The sequence below is a fragment of the Fonsecaea pedrosoi genome, assembly GCF_000835455.1.
Source record: "Fonsecaea pedrosoi CBS 271.37 unplaced genomic scaffold supercont1.3, whole genome shotgun sequence".
Taxonomy (NCBI): domain Eukaryota; kingdom Fungi; phylum Ascomycota; class Eurotiomycetes; order Chaetothyriales; family Herpotrichiellaceae; genus Fonsecaea; species Fonsecaea pedrosoi.
The window spans coordinates 2,082,497-2,097,180 of NW_013550613.1; the positions used below are offsets into that span (position 1 = coordinate 2,082,497).

The following is a 14,684-nucleotide window of genomic DNA, read 5'->3' on the forward strand; positions in this document are numbered from 1 at the left end:
CAGCTTTGACCCATGATGCCCATGCACTCGTAGATGGTGTCCCCTTTCTGGGGTCAAGGCTGCGGGATAGACATCACGGCCTGCTATCGATAGGCCAACCCAGCACAGTGGGATAAGGGTCTGGGTTCTGAAGGACTCTGCGTTTCAGGTGCTAGAGTTTAGCCTTAGTCCGCGTGGCATAGCAGGGAACAGATGTGGTTGGTGCGGGATATTTTTTCTTTGGATTGATCTTGCAGATAGCCTTAAGGTCGAAGCTTTGTGGAGGCGTTGGAGGGGGCGCACAGTCTATTAGGTCCGGCACAAGAGGATTGCGACTCATATTGACAAACGACATCCGAGATAATCAGTACTCGTAGTGAGGTTGTTGCGGTGAGGCAGTGGCACAACATGATGAAAGTGAAGTGACTGAAACAATCAACCTCTCAAACACCCTTACTGCGCCCAAACCGACCTGGACAACTCACTGATGGCACACAACCAAGAAAAGCAAGGTCCTTTGTGGCCCCTTTCATTTCAGACGGGTGGTCATGATGGATGACAAAGAGGCAAACGATAGGCACAGGGTTGGGATCTCGGAAAAGTATGGGGGAGAATGATAAGGACAGAAGGTGTGGCAGGGAACAAAGTCGTTCGCATTCCAAACATTAGCCTGTGTTTCAAGTGCCACTCTAGCCACTCGTCAAATTGCGCCACCAGCCAATCAACCACTGCAAGGCTCCCAGTGGCTCCTTGTTCCTGCGTCTCGGCCCTGGAGGCTGCATGAACAAGTTGAAGCTTGATCCCTTTATTTTCGGCCAGTCTTTCCACATGGAAACATAAACATCTCTACAATGAACAGCCACAACAGCCCACGGGCGACCGTATAGATCACAAAGGGCAAATATAGTAGCCAAACTGTCATGCTTCCAGAAATACTACAGATCCATCCGCTCAGAGATTAGTTTGGCCATCAGCTTGGTGCGACACTTGTATATTCAAAGGACAAAAGCTTAACCAGCCATCACTCGTATTATGGTCACAGATGGTCCTCCACATATTACCCAACTAGCACGCGCCGTCCCGGTTATATCGGCAGCCCTGGGGCAATGACGTAGACATGCAGCACTGACAGCTGGTGATACAGAAACAGATTGAAGGAAGATAGCCAAGGCTCCATCAATCGTCACTCGGAGGAAACTGAATGGAGGATCTGGCCCCCACACAACCAACGCCAGACTCCATGCTGACGCTGGTGACACTGAGATGAGATGAGAGGTTCTACCAACGATGTCGACGATCACTGCAATGTGGTTTGATTGTGCCAGACCTTAGCGCTTGAAGCCGCTCTCCTCTCGGAGGTATGCCTCAAAGTCGAGCATGTTTTCGTTGAGTCGTCGACATTGTGCCAAATCTGCTCCATACCCTTGCTCTTTAAACCATCGAATCATGGTGCCTGCTTCGGGCACCATGTACATGAGAAAGTGGCTCACAAAATCGTATGATCGAGGCATTGGTCGTCCCAGCACCTTCCAAAAGATCTCGTCAGCCTCGGCTTGGGTCAGATCGCAGCCGGCGAGGCTGATTGCAGTGTTCTTATATTCGTCTGTCTCGGCGGCGCCAAAGGCCTTGGCTGCAAAGACACCAATATCTCTTACTGCGACCAATTGGAGTCGTTTGTCGCCCATTGTATGCCAAGTCGCAGCGAAGATGCGGCCTGGGAGATTGGGTGTGAGATTGTCCATGAATGCTGTCGGTCGCAAGATGGTATAGGTCATATCTGTTCCTCGAACCTTCTCTTTCAGGTGTTTCTCCACCTTGTACTGGGATGAGGGTTAGTACTTGTTGTATGTGCTCGCAGCTTGAACGGCCGGACAAACCTTGGAAACGAAGTGAGGAACATAAGTGGCATCTACTTCAGATTTGTCTGGGCCACCACGATCGACAGAGGTATAGACGAAATGTTTGACTTTGTGAGCGATAGCCGCATCCACCATATCATTTCCCTGTTGTGTCTCCTTGCCCTCCACCTTGCTCTTGAAGTTGGGCAACGTCACGCAGAAGACGCCCCATACCGCCCCGACGCCTCCAGCTTTTGTAAAGATGCTTGTACAGTCGTCAAGATCCCCTTCGATGAGGGTGACTTTGGGCTTGGACGCCAGTGCTTTGGCCGCATTGGAGGTGGTCTTGCGGGTGATTGCCAGGATTTCGTAGTCGAAGGGAGGTGGGTTTGCAAGCAGTGCTTTGACGACGGCGCCGCCCTGCTTGCCCGTAGCACCTGTTACGAGGATCTTTCGTGTTGTCATGTCTGCCGTAAGAATTTGCGTGATTCTGATAATGGTCAATTAGCCGCGACTGATGGAAAGGAACGAAAATAATTAGACACCGGTTGAAACATTCTTTGCTCACTTAGTCCGAGCACATGCGAGCCGGAGAATTGACGTCAGGCCCCAAACAATCTACTTACTAGCTTGTGCTAGGTGGTAGTGAATTCATGACGACAAGGCAACATCATGCGCCGGATATCTTTAGTCTCTCCTCCATATTGACATGAGGAAGAAAGTCCGCTAATCCACCTCATGGAGAACCATGATCATCCAGTGGTATCCTGAATTGCGGACAATTCTTTGCGCAGCTTGTGATTCAAGTTGTTCCGCACATCGGGACGCGACGCGCCGCTGGTGGAATGCCTAAAGCGCAGTTCAACATTGCCAGCCGAATTCCTGAGACCCAATGCTCTAGGTATACTATCTTCAGAGCTTTTCGCATGTCTGCAAACAAGAGCCTGGTGTATCATGATGTGATCACCACTTTGACAGGTACCCTCCCTTCGTCCTCTCCCTCCAGTCCCGTATTAGACGCTACTCTGAATGCCTTCTCTCCATCTGCAAGTGCCACCCGATGCGTGATCAGATCCTCCGCAACACCGTCTAATTGACCACTGGCGAAAAGCGCAATGGCAGCAGGATAGCAATTGGCGTATCTGAAGACGCCGATGATGTCCACCTCTCGCAGAGCAGCTGCACCTAAAGGCAAGGTTTGAACTGGTGTGCCCATTCCAACCAAGACCAGCTTCCCGCCTGCTGCCGTTGCATACACGCCCATCTGCACACACGGTGGAGCACCAGAGCACTCAAACACTCGATCAAATCCCGTTTCTAATCCCTCTGCCTTGCAGATCTCTGCCGCCTGTTCCTGTGCTTCCGACAGGATCTCCGAGATGGCCTGCGCAGGAGGCTTTCGAGGAATAAGGAATGTCTTCAACTTGAACTTGCCACCACCCAGTGTCGCGGCGATCTTTAGTCTGGGGCCGTCGATGTCTGCGATAACAATCTTAGATACCCCAGCAACTGACAGGGCAGCTGCAGTCAACATTCCCACGGCACCCGCTCCCAAGACCAAGGCGCTGGACCCAACCAGAGGCACTCCCACTCCAGATCCCCCAGATTGACTGCGGTTCAATGCATGTAGCGAGACGGCGAGGGGCTCTACCAGGGCACCTTGTTCGAAGGTGACATTTTCTGGTAGCTTGTAGCACATAGCGGCTGGCTGTGAGATCGCCGTCTGCAGGGTGCCATCGATGTGTGGGAATGTCTTTGCAGAAGATCTGAATGACAGCTTGGAACATAGATTGTACCGACCAATGGTGCACAGACCGCACGAGCGACAGGGGAATCCGACTTCCAGGGCAACTCTGTCGCCGACTCTGAGATTCGAGGGATGGACGTCCCCATTTGCGCCCTCAGCAATAGCAGTAACAACACCTGATGCCTCATGACCCAGGACGAGTGGCGCCTGAACAACAAAATTTCCGTTCTGTCCGAGACGGTAGTAATGCAAATCCGAGCCGCAAATACCTGTTGCCTTGACTGCTATTTGGACGTCGCCAGCTTGCAGAACAGGTGGTCGTCTCGTCTCCTGATCAACCATATTTCCGTCAGTGTTATGTTGGTCTAGCAGAAGCCCGGTTTCTTACCAGTCTCAAGTCATTCTTGCCATATAGCACCAATGCACGAACTGTTTCTGAAGAATCCATATTTCCTATTGTTATAGCCACGTCTGGCCAGTCAACCTTCGTCTGTTACTGTCCCCTCAGAGGAGGGTTTGCTAGATAGAACACACAATTATCGACCTTGTTCTGGGAACACATTCGCGGAATGCACCCCGATTGAAGAGCCGAATAATGGCACTAGATTGTCTGAAAGCTGACTCCAACGCCTTAACATTGATCCCACACAGGTATGACAGGTAACATGGCACCCACCTGATGGCACCGCGCCTGTACTCCCATCAGTCGGGCAGCGGGATTTTCTCCGATGCCTAGACCAAGGTCTATACGAGTGATCTTCGGCGAGGGCGAGGGAGACTCCGACCCTGAGGGCGACTTGGCCAGCAAGCACCCAGCCAGTCACAGAGAGAAAGTCGGATGGTGTGGGGGTCGAGAAATAAAGCGGCTATTGACCGTGCGGGGTGATACCGCGACCGCATTGCGATATTCGCAATTTCAAATGCCGACGGAATGCCCACCTCCGTCCATCACTGTTGCACCCAAAGGCGACGCTGGGAGACTGTATCCCGCAAAGTGGCACCCAGCGGCCGACAATTTTTCATGGCTGGCAAGTCATGGCAATGTTGGCCTTGTCCTCTTGCTTTAAACAAAAGGCGTTGCCAGCCAGTGTCTCCCTAAGTCGTATATTTTCTCTCAAACGATCCCTCACTACCGTCTCTACAACCGCTACCATGTCGAAACCTACCGTTCTCCTTATCGGTGGATTGGCACACGTAAATAAAGAGTGGGAGGGCTTGAGTTCCAAATACAATCTGAAGGAATTCAGAAAGGGTACACGCGAGCAGTTCCTCTCCAACTGCAAGACTGGCCAGTACGACGACGTAGTGGCTCTCTATCGCTCCAACCTATCCACGTCAGAAACAGGCCTCTTCGATCAAGAGCTGGTCTCAGTCCTACCTCAGACTCTGCGGTACATCTGCCACAACGGTGCGGGATACGACAATATAGATGTGGACGCTTGCACACAAAGGGGAATCAAGATCTCCAGCACACCGATAGCGGTGGACGACGCCACTGCTGATGTCGGCATCTTTCTCATGCTGGGCGCTCTGCGGCTGGCATGGGTGCCTTTAGTGGCGATCCGAGAAGGCAGATGGCGCGGGAAGAGCCAACTCGGACACGACCCAAAGGGCAAAGTGCTAGGTATCTTGGGAATGGGTGGAATTGGCAGAGTAAGTGCCATGTCATTCATTACCTGTAATGATTATACACTGACTCCGACCAGGCAATGGCTCACCGAGCGCGAGCATTTGGGATGAAGATCGCTTACCACAACCGAACACGGCTACCGACAGAGCTCGAAGGTGATGCGACGTACCTCAGTTTCGACGAATTACTCGCCCAGTCGGACGTGCTCAGCTTGAACCTGTCCCTTAATGCCAAAACACGACACATAATATCCGCACCTGAATTCGCCAAAATGAAGGACGGTGTGGTGATTGTCAACACGGCGCGAGGCGCACTTATAAACGAAAAGGACCTGGTGGCCGCGCTGGAAAGCGGCAAAGTGTCCTCGGCCGGACTGGACGTGTTTGAAGAAGAGCCCAAAGTGGAAGAAGGGCTATTGAAGAACCAGAACGTCTTTATCGTGCCGCATATCGGCACGAGTACCTACGAGACACAGCGCGAGATGGAATTGTTGGTGTTGGAGAACCTCCAGAACGCGGTGGACAAGGGCTCTCTGTTGACCCCGATTGCGGAGCAAAAGGGACAATTGAACGGGCATTTATAGTTGGTGTTATTGGCAGAGCTAGCCTTGTAGCGAGGATAGATATAGATGATAAACGGCGTAGACCTGTCGGGGAGGAACTCGGATATATGATAATACTACAACAACTGAGGCGTACTAGATATCTATCTACTCCGTCACAGGGACCATGATTTTCTGGGGGGTTCAAATAAATTGCACTGGGAATCATCAACACGATTTATGCAAGGACATACACCTGATCTCCCGCCCGCCATAAGAGATGCTAAAGGGGCAGAAACAGTTCAGCACTGCCATTTAATTGAAGCAATAGCCTACCTCTTTAACGATAAAATGGAGCTATAGCACAATAAACAGGGAGGGTAAAAAAGCCGAGACAAGGCCAAGAGTTTGGAGGGAAATAGAGCACCGCGGTCAAACTTACCGTGCCTGCTTTGCAAAGGAGTGCGAGGATGAAAGCTCGAGGTGGGAGAAGTGTTGGCAATGTCTCAAACTCTCTAGGTATTTATCCATTTTTGAACCTTTGGGAGTCATTCAGTCATCATTCTTGACGGGAGCGAGAATTGCAAGCATCCGTCTCCTCTCGGAGTGCTTCCAGTGCCGTGACAACCTCCGTAGCTGAATGATAGTTGCCCTGCCAGCAATTCGTAACAATAGCAGAAGAAAGAACACCAACCAAATCTGGAAATGGCCGTTCACGGTCCGTAGAGATTCACTCCAAGGAGGGCTCCCTGTCCAGATCTCAAAGATGATGCTGCCGAGATGAAAGAAGTCGTCTTATACGTCTGGCGTATCGTCGTCTCTTCCAGGACGTTGAAAATCGGTATCGGGCTCTGCTTGAGGTATGGAGCCGTCGATTGATGATCCTCCAAAATCGCAGAATTTAACACAATCAGTCTTGTCCAGAATGATGTTGAGACAGCCCATATCGCATTGAACAACGCCTTTTTCGTGCATATAAGAAGATCCCACTGCCGTCTGGATTGATCATCTGAATGCCTCGTTGGTGGAAGGCAACTTATTGTGTTTTCCACGATCACTCAGTCGGTCTCTCGGGCTTTTCACCAGCCTTTCGAGTACTAGTCCGCGGTTGATTGTGTACTTCAGCTCTCATATTCGACTGTTTTTCAAGTCGCTCGAGGATTTTCCGTTCAATCAAATGACTTTCGAGTAATTGGTTGTCCATATATTCGTTGTCTGTTCTAATGGCAACCTTCACCACAGTATGGTCATCGCCGCAAGAACATGCCCAGACGACCCAGCACCAAGGCACACTAACTCTCCACGAATAATGTCGCGGTCCTTTTTTCCGACTCCATGGTGGTCTAGACTGGTCCACCCTCAGCCATCTTGAGGTAATATGCGCGGTTTGGCGATTTACCTCATGCAAAGTAATAGTCTCTAGCGAGGTATCCCCTTGCGAAGGAGTTAATAGTGAGGGTCAATGGCAGCGTGGCATCGCAGGTATATGGGTGGAGGACATGTAGCGCGAGCGAAGGAGAGTTGGTAAAGAGAGTACCGAATTCTGAAGAGGCACGGCTGTGACTGAAAGAATACGTGTCATTGAAGGAGAGAAAATCCAAAAGCAAAAAGAAGGGACTTTGAGCACTGAAACCTGAACGAACGGTAGAACACAGGATGCTGGAATGTTGTAGGGATGAAGGGTTTCCAGAACTTTAAGAGCGGCACAAATAGTTCAAGGGGAGAATTGTGATGATGTTCTGTTGGTGTAAAAGCGGCAATCTATCGACCCTCCACGTGAACAGCCACCAGTTACTCGGTTCAACCAGCACCAGCCGTGACCAGCCCCTCTCGGCGATCCGCCTTGCGTCAGTTACGAGCACATGTCTCGGTCCCTTCAAGACATGTACCTCGATTGTTCGCCGTACGCCGAAGCATGATCAAATAAGGCGATGCTACACATCAATACACCTCCTCGCTCGACATGATGTGGTAGCAGACCATGACGCTTTGTCCTCCTCCCAGGTGAACACTTCACCTTCTGCCATCCTCTCTAACGCAGTCAAAATGCCGGTGCCGTCGAAGGAGGATCCGTTGATGGTCTTGTACAACCATTACCTTGGCCTCTTGCGTTCCCGTATACGCCGCACCCCGAAATCTGCCAAAATTGCTGCCACCGCTGCCCTCGTCCTGTCCATCCTCTCCTCTAGCTATGGCGGTTTCAAGTGGTGGCAGGCTCGTTCAAAGGAGAAGGCGCAGGGACGGGCTTTGGTCCGCAAGAATAGTGGTTTAAGAGGGAAGGGAGGAGAACGCATCATATATGTGCCCAAAGGCGACACCACTTCCAAAGTTATCATCCATCCCACACGCTCGACCACGTTCGATGCCCATCGCAGACTGTTTCTCACGCCTCCACGGGTCACTCGGTTGGCCAGTGGGACTTCAACTCCGGCGTATGGCCCTCCTCCTGTGCAGACAAAGCCTGGCCTCAACCTGGCTTTCCTCCACCAATTCCTCAGTCTAGCGAACATCATGATACCGAGATTCCGGAGCAAGGAAACTGCGTTACTGCTGAGCCATGCCGTCTTCCTCATCCTGAGGACATACTTGTCTCTACTGGTCGCGAGGCTAGACGGCGCAATCGTCCGAGACCTGGTCGGAGGGCATGGAAAGCAATTCCTGCTCGGGCTTCTAAGATGGCTTTCCATCGGCACGTTGGCCTCGTACACAAACTCGATGATCAAATTCCTCCAATCCAAAATATCGATTGCCTTCCGCACGCGGCTAACGAGATATATCCACGATCTCTACCTGAACTCAAACCTGACATATTACAAACTCACGAATCTAGACGGTGGAGTCGAAGGCGCAGATCAGTTCATCACACAAGATCTGACACTATTTTGTACAGCAGCAGCATCATTGTATTCTTCTCTTGGAAAACCCCTGGTGGACATTTTTGTCTTTAACTACCAACTCTACCGATCACTCGGTCCTTTGGCTCTTACCGGTCTTTTGGTTAATTACTTTGGCACAGCTACCATGCTTCGGAGGCTTTCCCCGCCCTTTGGGAAACTCAAGGCGGTGGAGGGCAAGAAAGAAGGAGACTTCCGGGGTCTCCATGCCAGATTAATCGCCAACGCAGAGGAGGTCGCCTTTTACGGTGGTGCTGATGTCGAAAAGGTCTACCTCGATAAATCATTCAAAGAACTCCGAAGCTGGATGGAGGGAATTTACAACGTCAAAGTCCGGTATAATATGCTTGAAGACTTTATTCTGAAGTACTCATGGTCCGCTTTTGGTTATATCATTACCTCCATTCCCGTTTACCTGCCTGCCTGGGCTGGACTGAATGCGATTCTCGACGCTACTTCAAGCTCGGGTAAAGAGGCAACGGAATCTTCTCGGTCTGGGACTTACATGAAAGAATTCACTACCAACAAGAGACTCATGCTCTCACTTGCTGATGCGGGTGGTCGGATGATGTACAGCATCAAAGACCTCTCTGAACTGGCTGGCTACACCTCACGAGTGTACCAACTCATCTCAACACTTCACCGCGTACACGCCAACGCCTATGCGCCCGTCAGCCGCCGAGCCTCTCAAAGAATAGAGCTCTACTCGCTTGCGGACGTACAAGGCACGATCCAATACGGCTTCGACGGCGTCCGCTTTGAAGATGTCCCTGTCGTGGCACCGGGCTTGTGGCCCTATGGTGGTGACGAGCTGATTGAATCTCTCTCTTTTGTTGTCCACAGTGGCGAACATCTCCTGATATCAGGATCCAACGGTGTTGGTAAATCCGCCATTTCCCGCATTGTCGGTGGGCTTTGGCCTGTCTACCGCGGATTGGTCTCACGACCTCGAAATAATGGCATGGATGGAATCATGTTTCTCCCTCAACGACCGTACCTCAGCATTGGGACTCTAAGAGACCAAGTCATCTATCCGCACACGGAGATGGATATGCGGGAGAACGATCGACGGGATAGTGAGCTCGAGCGGATTTTAGAGGAAGCCAAGCTCGGCCACTTACTCTCTAGAGAAGGCGGTTGGGATACGCGCAAGGAGTGGAAGGATGTGCTCTCTGGAGGCGAGAAACAGCGCATGGCCATTGCTCGGCTGTTCTACCATGAACCCAAATACGCGTTTCTCGATGAAGGAACCTCTGCCGTATCCTCAGATGTTGAAGGCTTGCTTTATGAGCGGTGTAAGGAGAAGAGTATCACGGTCATAACTCTATCCACACGTGCAAGTCTTCGCAAATACCACACATTCAACCTAGTCCTGGGCCTTGGTGAGGAAGGGTTTGATTGGGAGCTGGTCCGAATTGGCACCGAGGAGGAGAAGTTGGGTGTGGAAAAGGAGATTGCTGAGTTGAAGGAGAAGTTGGCTATGGTGGAAACCTGGGAGAAGAGGAGAAACGAGATTCAGGATGAGCTGAATCACGTCTTTGTTGTTGGGGATGGGCAAGGCATACAACAAAAGGGGCCCTTGGAACGACCAGACTACATTGGAGAGGATGCTGAGTCGCAACAAGAGACTCAATGACCCATGGCAGCTGTCTGTTTTCTCTGTATCCATTACACATTCTGACCTGGCTAGGGTGTGGGAAGATATACATTCGGCCCATCACCACTCCAGGCATTCAGTTCCTTATCACCAGCCAGTTGAGGTTGCGCATGTTCTTCTCTTCCTTGTCGTCCTTCATCCTGTCCTTTTCGACCTCTTTCATGTCTTTATGAAAGTCCTTTTCCTCCTTGCTTTTTTCTCTGTGATACCTGTCCAACGCCCTCTGTCTGTCCCTTTCCAACTTGGCGACGTCTCTGGACTTGTTCTTCCGCGTGGCTTCGGCCAATTTGTCGTCGATTTCTCGGAGGTGCTTGTCCAGGTCCTTGTTGATCTTTGCCATCTCCTTGTCAAAGTCTCTCTGGGCCTTGCCCGCTTCCTTCTCGTACTGCCCTTGGACCTTGTTTCGCTTTTCGATCAGTTTCTTCTCCCCGTTCCGCCTGTCCCGCTCGTTGATCTTGACGTTCAGCCGACTCATCGCGTTGGCGGGGACGTCGATCTCGGGAAGCGGTGTGATGTCCAGCTCGGCGATCCAGGGCTTCATGGCGTCCAGCCTCCGCTGCTGCCCGCTGACATCGCCGCCGCCGCCGTCCGCCGCGATGCCGTCCAGAGGCAGCAACAGCCTCGCCTTCTTGTTGAGCTTTCCGTCGGCGTCAAAGACACCTTCCATCCCGACCAACTTGGCCAGGGCCTCGGTTTTTGCAATCTCCACTTTCAAACCTCTCGGTCGAAAGATGTCGGTGTTGGCGCGACGCAATTCTATCTCAGTGCGCCCGTGCTGGATCACGCCGGCGGACACTTCGGCGGCGAGATTGACGGCGCCCCCGACGATCTGAGCCGTGCCCAGGGGTACCATGCCGACGAGGTTCCCGGCGAGACTGAGCGCCGTCAAGGGCGGTGACTTGACGGCCACTCGGTTCAGGTTGTCCAGAAAGGAGAGAAACAGCGTCGGCGAGATGTGGAATTGGGCCAGGCAGGGCGGGTAGGCGCGCAGAAAGGGCGAGCCGTATTGGCCGAGCGTTGCGGGGATTGCGATGGGTTTGGGGAGGCGTGACGGGGACCGAGAGAGCGATGAGCCTGGCGAGGTCGGTGATGGGAGACGTGACCGGGAGGGGGAAATGGAGAGGCTTGGTGAGATTGGTGACGAAAGTGATTGGGAGTAAGGATAGCCTGCTTCTGCGGCCTTTCCTCTTGACTGGGCCGATGATTCTTCAATGGCTTGGGTATATGTTGGCGGTGGAGGCGGCGGTAAGGACGGATTTGGGTGTAGGTTCAGTCGTGCGGACTGGTGGTCGCTGGGTGTGTATGTTCCGTATGGTTGTTGACTTGACGTGGCAAAGCCATTGTAGCGGTCGTCGTAGTCGTAGTCGCGGTAGTCGTTGTATTGTGATTTGGAGCCACCCATGGTCAGCAGCGGCTTTGGTATGTATCACTGTAGTCGATTTCTGCTGTGTTAAACGTGTAGATAGATGGATGGATGCCGGATCTGTAGGTAGACATCTGTAACGGAAACCGACACTCTCTCTATATATGTTTTAAAAAAAATCCCCGCCTGTGCTTTGTACACTTCTTTTCCATCTACCCTCTCTATCTATCTCCCTTCATGAGTGAGGCTGCGCCGTAATATTGCACGATTTCCCAATTCGGCCCTATCCGCGATTGGCTGCAGGCGGGGGACTCGGTATCTAGCTCGCTGGGAACCAGGCACTGCCAGGGAGGGGACCTTCGGAGTAGCCAGCCAGTCGCGCGTCTCTCTCGTACCCGTGCTAATTAGTTAGTAGTAGTGTGCCTGATTCAGCCTCCATCATTTTTCACCAGTCGATTTTTCTCTGGCCTCTCGCTCCATTTGTCGGACGGGGAGTGATCGACCGTGCATTTTTGCCACATTACTCTCGGGGTACTGGACGAAACAGCCACTAGTCTAGCAATGATTGGCAACTCGTACAATATGCCGCATGTGGAATGGTGGGCGTGTCGCGGGGCTGGCTGGGGACTGGTGGTGATTGGTGGCACGCGCCAGGATCCGGGATGGTGGGTTGATCATCCTCGTACTTCGTATGGTCGGTGGTGGTCATTGTGCGTTCGAGGGGTCTAGGGCTGAGCTACTCGTGCTCGGAGAGCCCAAATGAAGAGTTGGATGGATAAGTAGGCGACAGGGTGTTGAGTCGAGTGTTGTGGTGAGGGTGAGATGAGGTCAGAGGTCAGTCATTGCTTTCTCTATGTATTTGTACAAAGAGTGAGGCGCATGGGCTCTGCAGCCTCTTACTGCCACACCGCACCACACCGTACTCGGCCCTTTACCCATGTCCCATTTTGTCGCCTACTGGGATCATCCTACTCTAGGAGCAGTTTTGTCATGGAGCGTCCTTTTTCCTCACTGCGCTGGTCTGTGATCTTCCCTGTGTCACTATGCCGGCTTCTGGAGCGAAAGGGGACTCGGTAGTTGCGCATATCTCACGCAGATGAACTTGATTGACAATACGACTCGTGCGACTCATGTCCAGAAGGCCTATAGTCACTAATTACCCAGCATCCACCGATCAGGTAAACAAAGTCTACTTCTGAACAACTTCAAACAGCCGCCTTTCCTGCTCGTCGCTCGCCAGAGTCCTCACCGTCCACCACCACAACTCTTCCTGCTTCGCCTCATCATAGCTGTCCACGCTCGACTTGATCTGCCTCCTCCCCTCGAAATATACCCCACTCGCCTCGTCGTCCAGAGCCAGCCATGCCAGCGCCGCACCGGACTCCGCCGGTCTGTGAATGTTGGGCGACAGCACGAGTCGCAACAACGGGATCAGGCTGGGCAGGACGCGCTTCCACATGAACTGCAGCAAGGCCGGATACTGTCTGGCGAGGCCGGTGCCAGGCATGAGACCCGGGTCGAATGCGACGACGGTCCATTTCTTGTCGTCTGGCAGGCGTCGCAAGCGCCGGTCGAGCGCGTACGTCCAGAGCACGTTGCACAGCTTGCTGGTCGTGTACCTTTGGCGGCCGGGTATCTTGAGCGGCGGCCCAGCCGGGTGTGCCAGCTCTTCGGCCGTCGTGTAGTGTGCGTTCGGCATGCCCGTCTTTTGCACGGGGTCGTGCGTGCCGCTGGCGGTGACGACGATGCGCGCCTCGTCTGCCAGGTAAGGCTGGAGGAGGGAGAACAACAGGGCGTGTCCGACGTGGTTGATGCCAAAGGTCGCCTCGAACCCGTCCGCGGTATATTTGATGCCGCCAGCGGGAAACTGGCTTCCCGCGTTCAACAACAGAGCTGAGATGGGTGGGAGGCTCTTCTGCGCCCATGTCTCGACAAAGGCCCTGACGTTCTTCAAGTCGCCCAGGTCCAGGGCCATGAACTGTACTCTATCCCCACTCTTGAGGCGACGGTTGATCGATTCCGCGCTTCCCTCTGCGTCCCTGCGTGACGCGATGACGACGCACCAGTCAGGCCGCTGCCGCGCGATCTCTGCCGCGGCGTGGAACCCCAGACCCGTCGTGCCGCCAGTGACGAGGACCGAGCGGGTGAAGTTGGGCATTGCGCTTTGTTTCTGATAGGTGTGACTTGACAAAATTGCGCGTTGCTATGCTTGATATATCGCGAACTTGTAGAACCTCCTCGACGCCGAGGATCGTGAGCTTGACCTTGACCTCTAAATCTCTCTTGTCTTGTTCCTCGGCACTCTTAGGAGTGGGACCCTATGACTATGGCTATGAGTCTGAGCACGAATATGTAAGTTGTTGAGAGGTGAGCCCGGTGCTCGTACTCGTATACTGCAGTACATGTATCAATAATTCCATCGCATCCCATCAGCCAATATGTAACTACGGGCCTGTCCATGTGCGAGGAAAAGCCCATCCATGCATAGATATCCATGACCCATGGCCAGTCCCAACACACCCTTTTTTTCTCCCTTTCCCGAAAACTTGTGAGCCTCTCCCTCTTGGGACTCGGTGCTAGTACTGGTTTCTGAACCACGTGGCGGCGTCAGAGACTGGCATACACACATACGAGGTACATAAATGGTGTAGCTCCCTCGTATTGCCGCACGACGACGGGGTAGATAGATATGAGGGGCCACGTGTGTCGTATTATTTGTCTAGTGTATAATCTAGTTGCAGTGGTGTACCGAGTACCGAGTCTACTCACAGGATCACTCCTAGGTAGGTAGGGAGGCTGGAAGGATCAGTATTCATTCTCATTGGTGGAAAGCGATTCTTCTAATTCAGCCCACAAGCGGGGGCCCGGTCCGCCTCGTCGTCTGCCTTGGCTCAGCCTCGTCTCGCTTGTCTCGCTTCACCTCGCGCCATCAAAATATGTATCTCGTATGTACTCTGGAGGTAAGGTGCTGACCAGATGCAAGGATCCCGAGTAGCGAGTTAGGAGGGACGCGTACTCAGTCTACTATCTATTAA

At 52.6% G+C, this 14,684-nt stretch overlaps 6 protein-coding genes across 6 annotated transcripts; 2 read left to right on the top strand and 4 right to left on the bottom strand.

Annotated features, from left to right (window-relative positions):
• Positions 1–1,307: 1,307 nt before the first annotated feature.
• Positions 1,308–2,282, bottom strand: Z517_04654 (uncharacterized protein; the record flags this gene model as incomplete). The annotated part of the gene is made up of 2 exons (XM_013429982.1): positions 1,308–1,799; positions 1,857–2,282. 2 exons carry the CDS (start codon positions 2,280–2,282, stop codon positions 1,308–1,310), a joined length of 918 nt encoding a protein of 305 aa, XP_013285436.1.
• A 487-nt stretch (positions 2,283–2,769) lies between these two features.
• On the bottom strand, positions 2,770–4,012 carry Z517_04655 (uncharacterized protein; the record flags this gene model as incomplete). The annotated part of the gene is made up of 2 exons (XM_013429983.1): positions 2,770–3,894; positions 3,953–4,012. 2 exons carry the CDS (start codon positions 4,010–4,012, stop codon positions 2,770–2,772), a joined length of 1,185 nt encoding a protein of 394 aa, XP_013285437.1.
• Positions 4,013–4,716: 704 nt separating this feature from the next.
• On the top strand, positions 4,717–5,777 carry Z517_04656 (uncharacterized protein; the record flags this gene model as incomplete). Its single annotated transcript, XM_013429984.1, has 2 exons — positions 4,717–5,217; positions 5,271–5,777. The coding sequence occupies 2 exons, from the start codon at positions 4,717–4,719 to the stop codon at positions 5,775–5,777; spliced, it is 1,008 nt and encodes a 335-aa protein (XP_013285438.1).
• A 2,004-nt stretch (positions 5,778–7,781) lies between these two features.
• Z517_04657 (uncharacterized protein) lies at positions 7,782–10,265 on the top strand (the record flags this gene model as incomplete). The annotated part of the gene is made up of 1 exon (XM_013429985.1): positions 7,782–10,265. One exon carries the CDS (start codon positions 7,782–7,784, stop codon positions 10,263–10,265), a length of 2,484 nt encoding a protein of 827 aa, XP_013285439.1.
• A 97-nt stretch (positions 10,266–10,362) lies between these two features.
• On the bottom strand, positions 10,363–11,688 carry Z517_04658 (uncharacterized protein; the record flags this gene model as incomplete). Its single annotated transcript, XM_013429986.1, has 1 exon — positions 10,363–11,688. The coding sequence occupies one exon, from the start codon at positions 11,686–11,688 to the stop codon at positions 10,363–10,365; it is 1,326 nt and encodes a 441-aa protein (XP_013285440.1).
• Positions 11,689–12,838: 1,150 nt separating this feature from the next.
• On the bottom strand, positions 12,839–13,807 carry Z517_04659 (uncharacterized protein; the record flags this gene model as incomplete). Its single annotated transcript, XM_013429987.1, has 1 exon — positions 12,839–13,807. The coding sequence occupies one exon, from the start codon at positions 13,805–13,807 to the stop codon at positions 12,839–12,841; it is 969 nt and encodes a 322-aa protein (XP_013285441.1).
• Between the last annotated feature and the right edge of the window lie 877 nt (positions 13,808–14,684).